Here is a 12,354-nt window from a genome sequence, read left to right as displayed (position 1 = left end):
TGTGATTTAGGTGCCAGTGTTAGTGTCATGCCCCTGTCTGTATGTACTAAGTTGAACATGGGTGATTTAAAAGTTACCAACATAACTCTGCAAATGGCCGATAGATCTGTAAAATACCCCCTAGGTGTCTTAGAAGATGTGCCTGTTAGAGTAGGTAAATTCTTTATTCCTGTTGATTTTGTTGTTTTAGACATGGAAGAGGATAGGCAAATTCCTATTATTTTAGGTCGGCCTTTCTTACACACTACGGGGCCAATCATAGATGTCAAAAATGGCAAGCTGACCTTAAATGTGGGGGATGATAAGGTTACTTTCAATTTAACCCATGTTGCTAAGAACCCTATGGTAGAAGAGTCATGTTTTGGAGTCAATGTTTCTAATGATTATTTTAATACCGAATTGACTCATACTAACTCTAATAACTCCTCGGAAAAAGCACATGTTTCAAATTATCTTGCAGGTGGAGGTGATCGGAGTATGCACTCTTCGGCATGGGTTCGAAAGAAGGGACGGATTGATGATGCCACGACCCAAAGGGCCGAAAGTTCTGTAAACGGTGGACATCGTATTCGTGATCGGGGTCGTGATCTGTCACTTCCCGCACCACACAGCTCATCCAAGGTAATCGATGTGACACCAGATGGCACCATCTTTGGTGCCCCCATTCGATGAGCTGTCGTGGCTCTCATCCCTTTCATGTCCATTGTCTGCGCATAAACGGAGATTGTGTAATGGGGACATTACATCAATCTCATAGGGGATGAGTATTTCATTATCCATTTATTGCCTTAGTAGTATAAGTTTGATTGTTGATTCTAATTTTTGTGTGTTTAGTTAGTATTTTCCATTACCTACGTGTGTTTAAGTATTATTTTTAGTGTTAGTGAGGCGAGAAGAGGGCATTACGCTGTTTGGGTGTTTAATAATGTACAGGCCTAAAGCTCCAAGTTCGAGAAAGTGAAATTACGCACAAGGCCAAGCACGCTGCAAACCGCCCGATCCGAATCGGGCGAGGTGCGCCCGATCGGGCGCGCACGGATGAGTTTCTTGCAGTTTATTTCCGCCCGATCGGGCGCAGCATGCCCGATCGGGCGGTCCAGCGAGTGGAATGCTCGATCGGGTGAAAAGTCAAGGATGATTCTGGGCAGGAAAAAGTCAAGAAAATGAGCTTTCGCAAATCTCCCGATCCGGATCGGGCGAGGTGCGCCCGATCGGGCGCGCACGCATGCAAAGAAAAGGATCGCATCCCGCCCGATCGGGCGGAAAGTCGCCCGATCGGGCGAGACGCGATTTCAGCGATAAACTCACGATTTCCCCAATCTTTCTTCACTTCCTCTTCATCTTCAACCTAACTTTCTCTCACTCCTCCATTAAACCCCAACTTCCAAAAACTTCAAACCACCATATCTCCCTCAAATCTCCACCAAATTCAACAATTCTTTCATCAAAATCATCCTCTCATCATCCTCTACAACCTACACCTAACCGATTTAAGTTTTCTCTCATCCCCACAAAATCCCCAAATTCACCCAAAAAGCTCAAAAAACTCAAAAATTCAGATTTTTCATCAATGGCAAATAGACCACAAAGAAAATGCACGAGGGTACCAAGAAATCAACATGAGGCTTCCACAAGCCGAGCTCGGGAACCGACACCACCACCTCCACCACCGCAATTCGAGCCCGACACGGATTTTCCGGATGTCATCTTTATTACGGAGGAGCAACGAGCACGATTCATGCACCTCAAATTGAGGGAGGTAATCCCTACTCGCTTTATATGTCAAAAATCATTGCATGATATGGGAATTGAGCGTGATGTAAAACGTGTTTTTGTTGGTGTTGGTATGAGTAGCATGTATGGTTTGCTCCGTCTCACATTTAGGCGGTTGACTCTAGAATTCTTGAGTAGTTTTAATGTTCGTAGGGATGGTTATCGAACCGTGTCATCGGTTCAATTTCGTGTGATGAACCGGACCTACACCATGAGCTTATCTGATTTTGGTAGGATTTTTGGATTGTCTACCACATATAGTAGGAAACCCAAGGAGACTCACAATAACTGCACCATGTGGGGAAAGCTTACGGGCAATGCGAATCCCGGGAGTATGCAACATTTGCATGCTTCCAAGATTCAACACCCGGTACCCATTGTCTTCTACAGGTTTCTTGGTTTTACGATCTTTGGTAGGGATGAGACCCAGAATATTAGGAGTACGGAGCTAGAGATCTTAGGTGGCTACGTTTCCGAAGGAGAGGAGAGCTACAAAATGAACCTTGCACATCACATGGCCTCTCAATTTTACTCCATAGCCACATCCACACATACTACCAAGATTACCATTGGTGGGTTGATCACCCACATAGCCATGGCCACGGCCAATTTTACTGAGGCTAACCAGATTCCAGTTCTGGGTAGCAACTTGCTTGATTTGGCTTATTTTGCTGGACTCTGTAGGCTACAGGGGGAGCATGGGTTATTTAGGCCGGGAGCCATGTACTGGATGTTCGAGGGAAACAGGCTTTTCACCTTGCCCGACCCTCAGGGCCGCACTAGTTTCAGACCCGGTCAGGCTCATTATCTATTTGTTGGATTTGAGCAAGAGCCTCAGCCTGACCCCCAGCCTCAGCCTGACCCTCAGCCAGAGCCCCATCAGTACCAGCCAGAGCCTCGCACCTACTTCAGGAGGGGGCGTCGAGACACGGGGAGGCCCCAGAGTGGCCCGGTAGTTCATGAGGATCAGGGGTCAGTGTGGTACATTTTGAGGACCATGTTCCCATTTTATGATCAGTATGCCAGGCAGGGCTATATTGCCCCAGATTACGAGCACCCTACCTGGTTTACCTATCCCGCGGAGGGATATGGAGCTCCGGGTTCTATGGGCACCTTCACACCCACCCAGTACGGAGGGTGGGGAGCGGGTCCTAGTGGGCATGCTGGCCGAGATGATGGTGATGATGATGGTGATGATGGCCAAGGCCATCAGTGATGCCGAGATGATGTTGATGATGAGGTTCGATACCCTTGAGCCAATGAGGACATTGTCTAATTTGGTTTGGGGGGGGGGGGGTTCACACTACTTGTACATTGTAGGTATGTCTTTCTTTTATTATTGCATTTCTTTATTTTGGTGTGTTTATTTTGGTGTGTTTAATGCTTTCTTGAATACAAAACCATGCTTCCCTGTGCCCCTTGATTGTAAACTGTTTTGATTCTTGGTTTTTGATGACGAGCATTGTTGATTTGTTAACCATGATTTGAGATCCGATTACTTTGATGCCTTGACATGAGTCAACTCTGACCAACTACTTGTGGACTTGGTGCTTGACTAGTTGACTTGGTTAGGATGTGTGATAGCTTCCTGGTGTGCCGTTGATTTTGAGTATTGGTTTGCAACTATTAGTAATGTTTTATGACTCATATACATGCACATTGTGGAGGACGAAGGCATTTTTCTATTTAGGTAGCCTTCAGATGAAATTAGATACGTTTGTTCCCTCTTTTTCTACCCATGTTGTGCCTGTGCCATTTATTCGGTGACTAACCACATTACAAGCCCGTAAATTCCCCATTGGTTACTAGTCCCAAGCCTAGCTTGGGGGAGCTAATAGTAGTGAGGTGAGGGAGTTGCAGTGTGGTACATTTTGAGCATATTGAGTATTGAAAAGGGAAATTCTTCTTATCATGATTGTTGTTGAAAAAAATGAAATGAAAGAATGAATGAGATGAGGAGAATAAAAGAAAAAAAAATCGTGTGAAGGTTCCAAAAAAAAAAAAAAAAAAAAAAGAAAAAAAAAAAGAGATTGAGCAAGAAAAAAAAAAAAGAAGGAAAAATCGTTATTCTCAAGAAAATTCAAAGCATTGTTTCACTCAAGTATTGTAATTTCTTATCTTTATGAGTGATTGATTTTAATTGTGAAAGAAAGGCAAGAAAGTATAGTGTGGTTTGTTTGTTGTTTCATCATGTGTTGAGTGGGAAGTTGTGGTTGCGGTCATCATTTGTGGTTGACCATGGTTTTGCTAGGATTTATGCTCCCCAAAGCCAAGGCTTTAAGCTCACATTTTACCCAAATTTACCGCACCCTTACCTAAGCCTAACATTACAAGCTTGAAAGACCTTCCGACCTTTGTGCATAGAGTTGTATTAATGTGAAAGTAGTTGTTTATCAATGCAAGTTATGACATGACACATTTCGAGTCGACTATTAGGTTGAGTGTATGTTTTTCTAGACACACGAGTGTTGTGAGTTTGGGAGGGCATTGTTCACTTATATGTTGGGAGGAGAGCGAACTGGTACATCTTTTATCCGCCACATAAATGAGTGACGAGTATGTGAGCACTAGTCTTGAATTCCAATGTGCATTTTTGGTTCGCTTTGCGTGACGATTGTTAAGGCGGATTAGCGGTTGGATGGATTTGATTGGTTGACATTGATGCATGCTTGTTGGATTTTGCCTTGAATCGTATCCATTGTTTTAAGATGTGTTTGGGGTGAAGTTGATTTATGTATTCATCGATGATTTCTTTGCTTAGGGGCAAGCAAAGATCTAGCTTGGGGGAGTTTGATATATGCGTTTTATATAGAGTTTTTTACCCCCGTCCCTTAGTAATTTTATGTATCAAACGTGCTCTTAGGAGCCGTTTCTAGTACTAATGTGTGTTATTGAGTGTGCCTTGAGTTTCAGGTTTGATTATGAGAAATTGGTCGTTTTAGACCCGTTTCATTGTTGATCAAGGCCACTATATGAGTCCGAGAAGTTCGGGACCTCCATCGTCGACTTTCGGGAGCCTTAGATGCTTATGGTTGAGCCCCGGGAGATAGACTTGGTGATACGGGCGACATACCTTGAAGATTGCAAATCGCCCTGGAAGCTGAGGGCGAAATGCAACCATCGGGCGGAAGTATAAGCAAGCCAAGTTCATCCACGCGCGCCCGATCGGGCGCAGCTCGCCCGATCCGGATCGGGCGGTCAATCTGGAGGCTTTGTGGAGATTTCGCAATCCGCCCGATCGGGCGGATTTTGGCCCGATCGGGCCGACTATCGAGTGATTCGCCCGATCGGGCGACGCCAACCTCCAGCAGTTTTTCGCGTTTTTAATTCCGTTTTTAGGCCTTATTTTGGCAAAACTATTTAAGCAAACCTGTTTTATTTTTTAGGGACATCTTATTTTCCAGCACTAAACCCTTAGTTTATTTTTCTAAGTTTTATTTCCTCTCTACATTAATTCAAACACTTAGTTCGATTGATATAAAAACACAAGCTTTCAATTTCCATTGTTGGAGAATTAGGTATTGTTTCTTACTTTAATTTATTCTATTGCTTTGATCATGTTTTCCATTATGTTAATCGCTTTGTTATTAGTTATCATGAGTGAGTAGTTTAATTTCTAGGGTTTAGGGGATCCATGAATGCATGATTGGGATTATATGTGGACTTGATTATTTGATTGATTGATTATAATTTCTATAGCTTATTATTATTGCTCGTCAATTCTGTTCGGCCGGACTATTTTGATTTGAGTTTGATTAACCTTAGATTATGCGCCGAGAGGTATAAATCTGATGTTTTTGGTCTGTGGCTATTAGATAGGAATTATTTCTAGTACGTAGCGAGAGCCCGCTAGTTGTTCTGTCCTAAGGAATTCATAAGATTCGAGAGATGCATGTTTTCCTAGTTATGATTGTTAATTAATTGTTATTGTCCGTTGTCCAATCCCGGTCTGCATTTGTGGTGAACCGCTGCCCTAGATTCCCTTAATATTGTTATATTCCAGTTTGATTATTTGCCTTAGCTTAATATACAAACCAATCCAATTCTTTGTTACCAGTAGTCTAGATTAGTTAATTAATAGTAGAAAGAACATTGTTTCCCTGTGGATACGATCCCTGCTTCCCTTGCTATATTTTTAGTTGGTGAACGTTAGGTTTATCTTTGATAGGAGTGCGATTTAGCCTGTCAAAGACACAAGAAGACACTGACAATAATAGCAATTAATGAAGAGTACTTGGCAGCAACTCTAGTGAATAAGTAGAGAGGAGAAAGGGAGGGAAAGTATTGTGTGATTTATTTTGTGTTTTGGAGAGTTTTGTCTAAAGTCACAAAGCTGTTAATTTTGTAAACAACATTGTCTCTAATTTGTCTTCTTCCATTAATCAAAGACTCACTTTATTATTTACGTAAATTGTTCTTGTAATTGTTGAGTAAGTTGAGAGATTATTGCATTGAGCAATTGACAGGAAGGATGCACGCGAGGAGTTGATAATGGTAAGTGTATTATCTTATTTGGACTGTCATGTATTGTCAAGTCTGTGCTAAAAGCTTGAAACTCAATTCCCTTGTAGGGGGTTGAAAGAAAGGAATTAAAGATGTCCATGCTAACCTTGGTGTAAAAGTTAAGGGGGTTTCTAGATTGTAAAGTTTTTGAAAGTGTGGCCAGAGAGAAGTACACTCTAAAGCCAAACAATTGTTTTTGTTGTGTAAAGGATATATTTAACATCCGGAATGGCATCCTTTCAAAGTTATTTCCTATGTGGAGTATCCAAGATTACAAGGTATAAGTGACGTGGTTATCCAAATACAAGTGTCAGTCAATTAGAGAAGTGGCACACTAATAGGATTAAAGGACACAAGTTAGAGGGCAGCGTGCGTCATATCAGAAGATGTATTTAACAAATACATCTCACCCCATTAAACGATAAAATAGGGATAAGACAAGAATTAAAACAGGTGCCATTTTTCAAAGAACAAATGCATTTTTCAAACATAGATGCCATTTTTCAAAAACTGATGCCATTTTCCAAAAAAATTGATTTTATCCTTTAGCGTTTGTCTTTAGCTTATTTTGTCGTTTAAATTAAATTTAAAATATTGGCGGACAAGTACGATAAAATTAAATTCAAGTTACTAGCTAACTAGTAGGGTACAAATCAGGAAATAGCTGGAAATATTACGTGACATGACAAACTAATTTAGCAACGTTGGAGATGCTCTAATAATCTTCGTTATTACTCGTACGTATATGTCAAGATTAATCAATATTTTCCGTTATCATTATAAATGACGTTTTCATATGTAGTATATTAGGTAACTTTAAAACATTTTGACAACTTTACATCCGCTTAAGAATTAGGGTTGGCTCAAGATGTGAGATTTCCCTTCTTAGAGGATTTCTTACATCCGCTTTACAATAAGTGTAATTATGAATTTGTGGTTGTCGTTATATTAATTTATCTGCTATATTGTTTTTTCAGTTAATATAAAACTTTTAATCAATGTTAAAAAACAAAAAAAAAAACAATAATAATATTTGGTAGCGCTTAATACAATAAAATAAAAATATAATGGGAGTTTGTACTAAACTCAAGTTCTTTGCTCACCTTGAATCACTATATTTTACGGGAAAATCTTAAACATCATTAGAAATTTAGAAGTTCACTTAGATTAAACTTCATTAGAAGTTTAAAAACTTAAATTAAACTTGATTAGAAATTTAAACCATAAAAAATTAATTATGGTTTTGGAGGCTAATCTAGCCTCCGTTCATGCAATTTCGTTGTTTGTAGTTTTGCTTTGTATTTGCATTTTGATTGGTCATCTTCTGGAGAAAACACGATGGATTAGCAGCACAATTATCGACCTTGTTATCGTAATTTCCTCTCTATTTCGTGTAATGATAATTTTTTAGGTAAATTAATGATTTTTTTGGTTGTTAATTGTGTGATTAACGATCATATGTGTAGGGTTTTAGCACGGGAGCAATCATATTGTACCTTTCCAAAGGAACAAGTTCGCTACTTTTCAAGTTCGATGAGCAACTCTTTTTCAATTATGTTCTTCCTCCTATTATATTCAATGCTGGGTATGTTCGTTCTTATTAATTTTTAATTTTTAATTAAATTTAAGTTGAATGTTTATAATTATTTTCCCATAAAAAAACGTTGAATGTATATAATTAGTTGGTTTCCGTTTGCCCGGATTTTGATATGTAAAATAAAATCGCTATTAGTAGTGTAATTTAAGCCAGCACTGTCACGACCGATAACTAAATCGTAGTCGTTTAATTGTCATAGAGTTTTTGGTCTACATTAGGGACAAAGATTGTATTCCTCTTGATGTTAAACTAGTCCTTAGCAATCTTGTTTATTTCACTACAAAGATTAATATTTTTCGCGACATAAATATTTCTGTAATGATTTAACAAGGGATATTTTTAACATTCTTTATCATTATCATTATCATTACCCATTGCCTCAAAGAGTCTCCCCATGATGTAGAGAGGTTATTTCCAATTGATCCAAAAGCGATAACGGGACGAATCTTCCCCATAAAGGTTTTAAGAGCAACTTTGATTTAGTCCATTACATCCCACAACTAAAAGAACAAATAAATCTTGGCTCAATCGAAAATGAACAGATATTAAAATAACCGTAATTAAAAAAAAAAGAAATAATCGGACAAATTAATTAAATTGAATTGAACACTAGTAAAAGGGATGAGTGTGTTCAAATTTATTTTGATTAATTTGTCCGTTTACCTTTTCTAATCCCCGCCTGAAAGGAGGTGTCAAAGCGGCAACAAGTAGGTAAAGTCACCAATGATGTCTTGCCTCAATGGTTAAGACTAATAGTTTTTATACGGATTGAATCTCCTTCCCTATTTATAATTTACATGCATTGTCCTTGTGGCTCATTTGCATAAAAAAAAAAAAAAAAACAAGTATATGCAGCTTACAATTTGATGGTTTCTTACTTAATTTTGTTGCACTTATTATAGAATGTTCTAATGCTTGTTGCTTGTTTGTTATAGCTTCAAGGTTGAAAAGAAGCAGTTCTTCCACAACTTCACGACAATCATGTTACTTGGTGCAATTGGCACTTTGATATCTTTTATCGTCATATCACAAGGTTTTTTTTTTATCGCAAGTAGCTCGTCTTATATTTTTATCTTATGGTATAATTCTAAACTTTTCTTTCCTTGGCTCTGATAATTTTTTATTTTTATAATATGACTCAGGTGCTCAGCAGTTGTTTAAACACCTGGACGTTGGCTTCCTAGACTTTGGGGATTTTCTTGGTAATATTTTTCTCCCTTTCCTATGTGTTCATTTTTATTCTGCAATTTAGCATATATATGTAGTATCGTCTGTAACTAATTTGCTGAAATTGGTTGAATACATTACAGCAATCGGAGTAATATTTGCAGCTACAGATTCTGTTTCCATCTTACAGGTTTCATCAACTTCTTTAAGGTTTGCATCTTTTTTCTGATAAATCATACATTATTTTAACACAGTTCATTATGTTAATGCAGGTGCTTAAGCAAGAGGAGACACCCTTAGTGTATAGCCTAGTCTTTGGAGAAAGTGTGGTGAATGATGCAACATCAGTTGTACTCTTCAATGTCATCCAGAAATTTAAACTTACTACTACTGTCGTTGGCTCGACTGTTGCACGACAGTTTGTTGGAGATTTAGTCTATTTATTTGTTGCTAGTACCTTCCTTGGTGTCATTGTAAGTTTCTCTCTAGCTATATCACTTTCCCATTAGTCCCCTCTTTAAATGATTAAGCGCGGCATTAATTGCATGGTTTATGTTTATGAAAGGTTTGCTATTTGAGTTCAGAAGTTGAATTTTGTCCTTTATCAATTCCTGTGCAGATTGGATTGGTTTGTGCATATGTAACAAAAAAAATGTGCTTTGGCAGGTAAGTATTGGTTTTCATGTTTGGTCATTGTTTTATTTTCATTACTTCTGACTTGATTTTTTGCTACATGAACGTACTGCTGCTAAACTTGTGAAAATTGGTAAACATCAGGCACTCGAGTGATCGTGAAATTGCTGTTATGTTTCTGATGGCTTACCTTTCCTACATGATGGCTATAGTAAGTCTTTCTCATACATGATCATATACACATATTAAGTATAGGGAAATTAATTCTAATATTTGCAAGTTTGTTGACTCTGACAGCTCTTCAATCTAAGCGGCATTCTTTCATCGTTCGTTTGTGGGATAATCATGTCACACTATGCCTGGCATAACGTCACTGCAAATTCTAGAGTTTCCATTAAGTATGTCAACCTTCAACCTTCAACCTTCAACCTAATGATTTGCATCATTCTAGCTTCATGCTTAATTATGTTTTCTCTACTACGATTTGCAGGCATGGTATAGCTGCAATGTCATTTGTTGCAGAAACATTCATATTCCTGTATGTTGGTATGGATGCCTTGGATGTTGAGAGATGGAGATTCGTCCTCCATAGGTAACCTTTCATTTGAAGACATGGATATATATATATATATATATATATGTTTATAAACAATTTAATTTTTTTAAAATTTGTTTATAATGCAGCCTTGGTACATGTGTTCGAGTGAGTGCAAGTCTACTAGGGCTTGTACTGGTTAGTCGAGCAGCATTTGTTTTCCCCCTATCTTTCCTTGCTAGTCTTACAAGAAGGGGTGCAGCTGAGAAGATAGGGTTTAGACACCAGGTAACAACTTATATTCCTGGTTTTTTCATGTGATGTTACCACCCAAACACAGCCTCAGATGCTTGATTGACTCCATTAATGGTCTTATAACTCTTTACAGATTCTCATATGGTGGGCTGGTCTGATACGAGGATCTGTGTCCTTGGCACTTGCTTATCATCAGGTATAAACCAAACTCTTCATTCTTAGCTACCTACTTTCCTTACGATAATAATGGAAAAATTCATCAAACTTCACTTTGTATCAATTTCCCATAAATATGAGGGAATAATTCTTCGCCTCTCTTCATCGTGCTGTTGTTTGGTGGTTGACTTTGCTATATCACAACACTGCAGTTTACAACATCTGCCCTAACTCAGAAGCGCGAGAACGCTATGCTCATTACAAGCACAATAACTGTAGTTATTTTCAGTACGCTGGTAACAATTTCTACCCTCATTATATATTTGTCGCTGGTCGATTGCATCCATATATATTAAGGGATTTCCATATAAAATGCTTAAACAAGTCCAAATTTCCAAAACACGCCCCTTAAAATGCAAAGGCTACACATGTCTCGGGGTATGTGGGCTCTTAGATACCCTATTTTTTGATTGGTTTATTATTGGTCTCACCCCCAAATAAACCCATCTTCCTTCAAAATGAAATTTCCTTAAGTTGACTTGGACCAATAAAAGACCAGGGTATGTGGGTCCTGCATACCCCTACCCCTGAGGTATGTGTATCATCTCCCTTTTTTAACATAATTCTCAATCTACCGTCCACGTCATCAATTATGTTAAAAGAATACATTTTTTTTCCCAGATTCAACGATGAAATACCAATGCGATCTATGACAAAACTATCAATTCAGTTGACGGTTTCCTTTGGTTACTACATGACAAGTAAAGTGGAATATTGTCCACCAAATAATTTATAAACCGCCAATTGTACTTACCAATAATAATAAATAAAAATAAAAACGGATTTGCTTGTTGCATAGACGGTAAATTAAAAATTATGTTAAAAGGATTGTATTTTGGTAATTTCAACATATTTAAGCATTTTATACCGAAAACCGTCTTTTTTTTTTTTTTAATGTAACAATTGATTATTCCTTTTGTAATGCCACTTGAGTTTCCATCCTAAATTGATCGAAGTTTGACATTCTCAGGTGTTTGGCATGTTGACTAAGCCCCTGGTTTGGGTTTTGCTACCTTCTTCAAGGAAAGTAGACAACAATAATGAATCTCCCGAACCAACAACATCTATGACAACGTTGTTAGGAGACTTAGGTCTACCGTTGTTCAGCAATGGAAAAGATTCAAAAGTGAACATGACATGTAATCTAGCTCGTCGAAGCATCCTGCGAACGTTTATAACAACCCCAAGTAGCACCATCCATTTTTATTGGCGGAAATTTGATAATTCAGTCATGCGTCCTGTCTTTGGAGGTAATCCCGTACGTTAACAATGGAATGTACATTCATTAGCTGAATGCATCAGATCTGTAATTAATTAATGTGCATCATTAATCTAACAAGATTTAATTGAAGGGAGTTCATGTACATATTGTGTAAAGGTTGTACACTTGTAGGCCGGATTAATTAGTAACATATGGTGGTACACTGGTACATGTAACATGGTGTTTATATGATCATTATACGTTCGGGTTATTGTGAGCAAATTCTCGATACCTATGACTTTGAATCAATGTATTGCATGATGTTAGGCTCTCTTTTATTCAACTTATTTTAGATAAAATAAGTTAATTTAATACTCTGTTCTGTTCGACTTATTTCAAACAAAATAAGTTCATTTAAGACTCTGTTCTGTTCGACTTATTTCAAACAAAATAAGTTCATTTAAGATTATGTTC

The 12,354-nt window shown here is 38.1% G+C and overlaps 1 protein-coding gene across 1 annotated transcript; it reads left to right on the top strand.

Annotated features, from left to right (window-relative positions):
* The first annotated feature begins 7,420 nt into the window (after window positions 1–7,420).
* LOC110805758 (sodium/hydrogen exchanger 1-like) lies at window positions 7,421–12,205 on the top strand. The gene is made up of 14 exons (XM_022011380.2): window positions 7,421–7,648; window positions 7,743–7,861; window positions 8,809–8,906; window positions 9,016–9,075; window positions 9,184–9,230; window positions 9,313–9,513; window positions 9,660–9,706; window positions 9,818–9,884; window positions 9,971–10,071; window positions 10,164–10,265; window positions 10,358–10,496; window positions 10,597–10,659; window positions 10,832–10,915; window positions 11,650–12,205. Exons 1-14 carry the CDS (start codon window positions 7,514–7,516, stop codon window positions 11,944–11,946), a joined length of 1,560 nt encoding a protein of 519 aa, XP_021867072.2. The 5' UTR covers window positions 7,421–7,513; the 3' UTR covers window positions 11,947–12,205.
* The last annotated feature ends 149 nt before the right edge of the window (window positions 12,206–12,354 follow it).

The sequence above is a fragment of the Spinacia oleracea genome, chromosome 6, assembly GCF_020520425.1.
Source record: "Spinacia oleracea cultivar Varoflay chromosome 6, BTI_SOV_V1, whole genome shotgun sequence".
Lineage (NCBI taxonomy): Eukaryota > Viridiplantae > Streptophyta > Magnoliopsida > Caryophyllales > Amaranthaceae > Spinacia > Spinacia oleracea.
Note: the sequence above shows the minus strand (reverse complement) of the source record. Positions and strands in the feature narration are given on the sequence as shown.

Excerpts from the sequence above, each read along its gene's own strand:
- LOC110805758 (XM_022011380.2), top strand. The coding sequence starts at position 7,514 with ATGGTTTTGGAGGCTAATCTAGCCTCCGTTCATGCAATTTCGTTGTTT. Across the intron at positions 7,649-7,742 it reads CAATTATCGACCTTGTTATC|GGTTTTAGCACGGGAGCAAT; the intron begins GTAATTTCCTCT and ends TCATATGTGTAG. Across the intron at positions 10,916-11,649 it reads TAGTTATTTTCAGTACGCTG|GTGTTTGGCATGTTGACTAA; the intron begins GTAACAATTTCT and ends TGACATTCTCAG.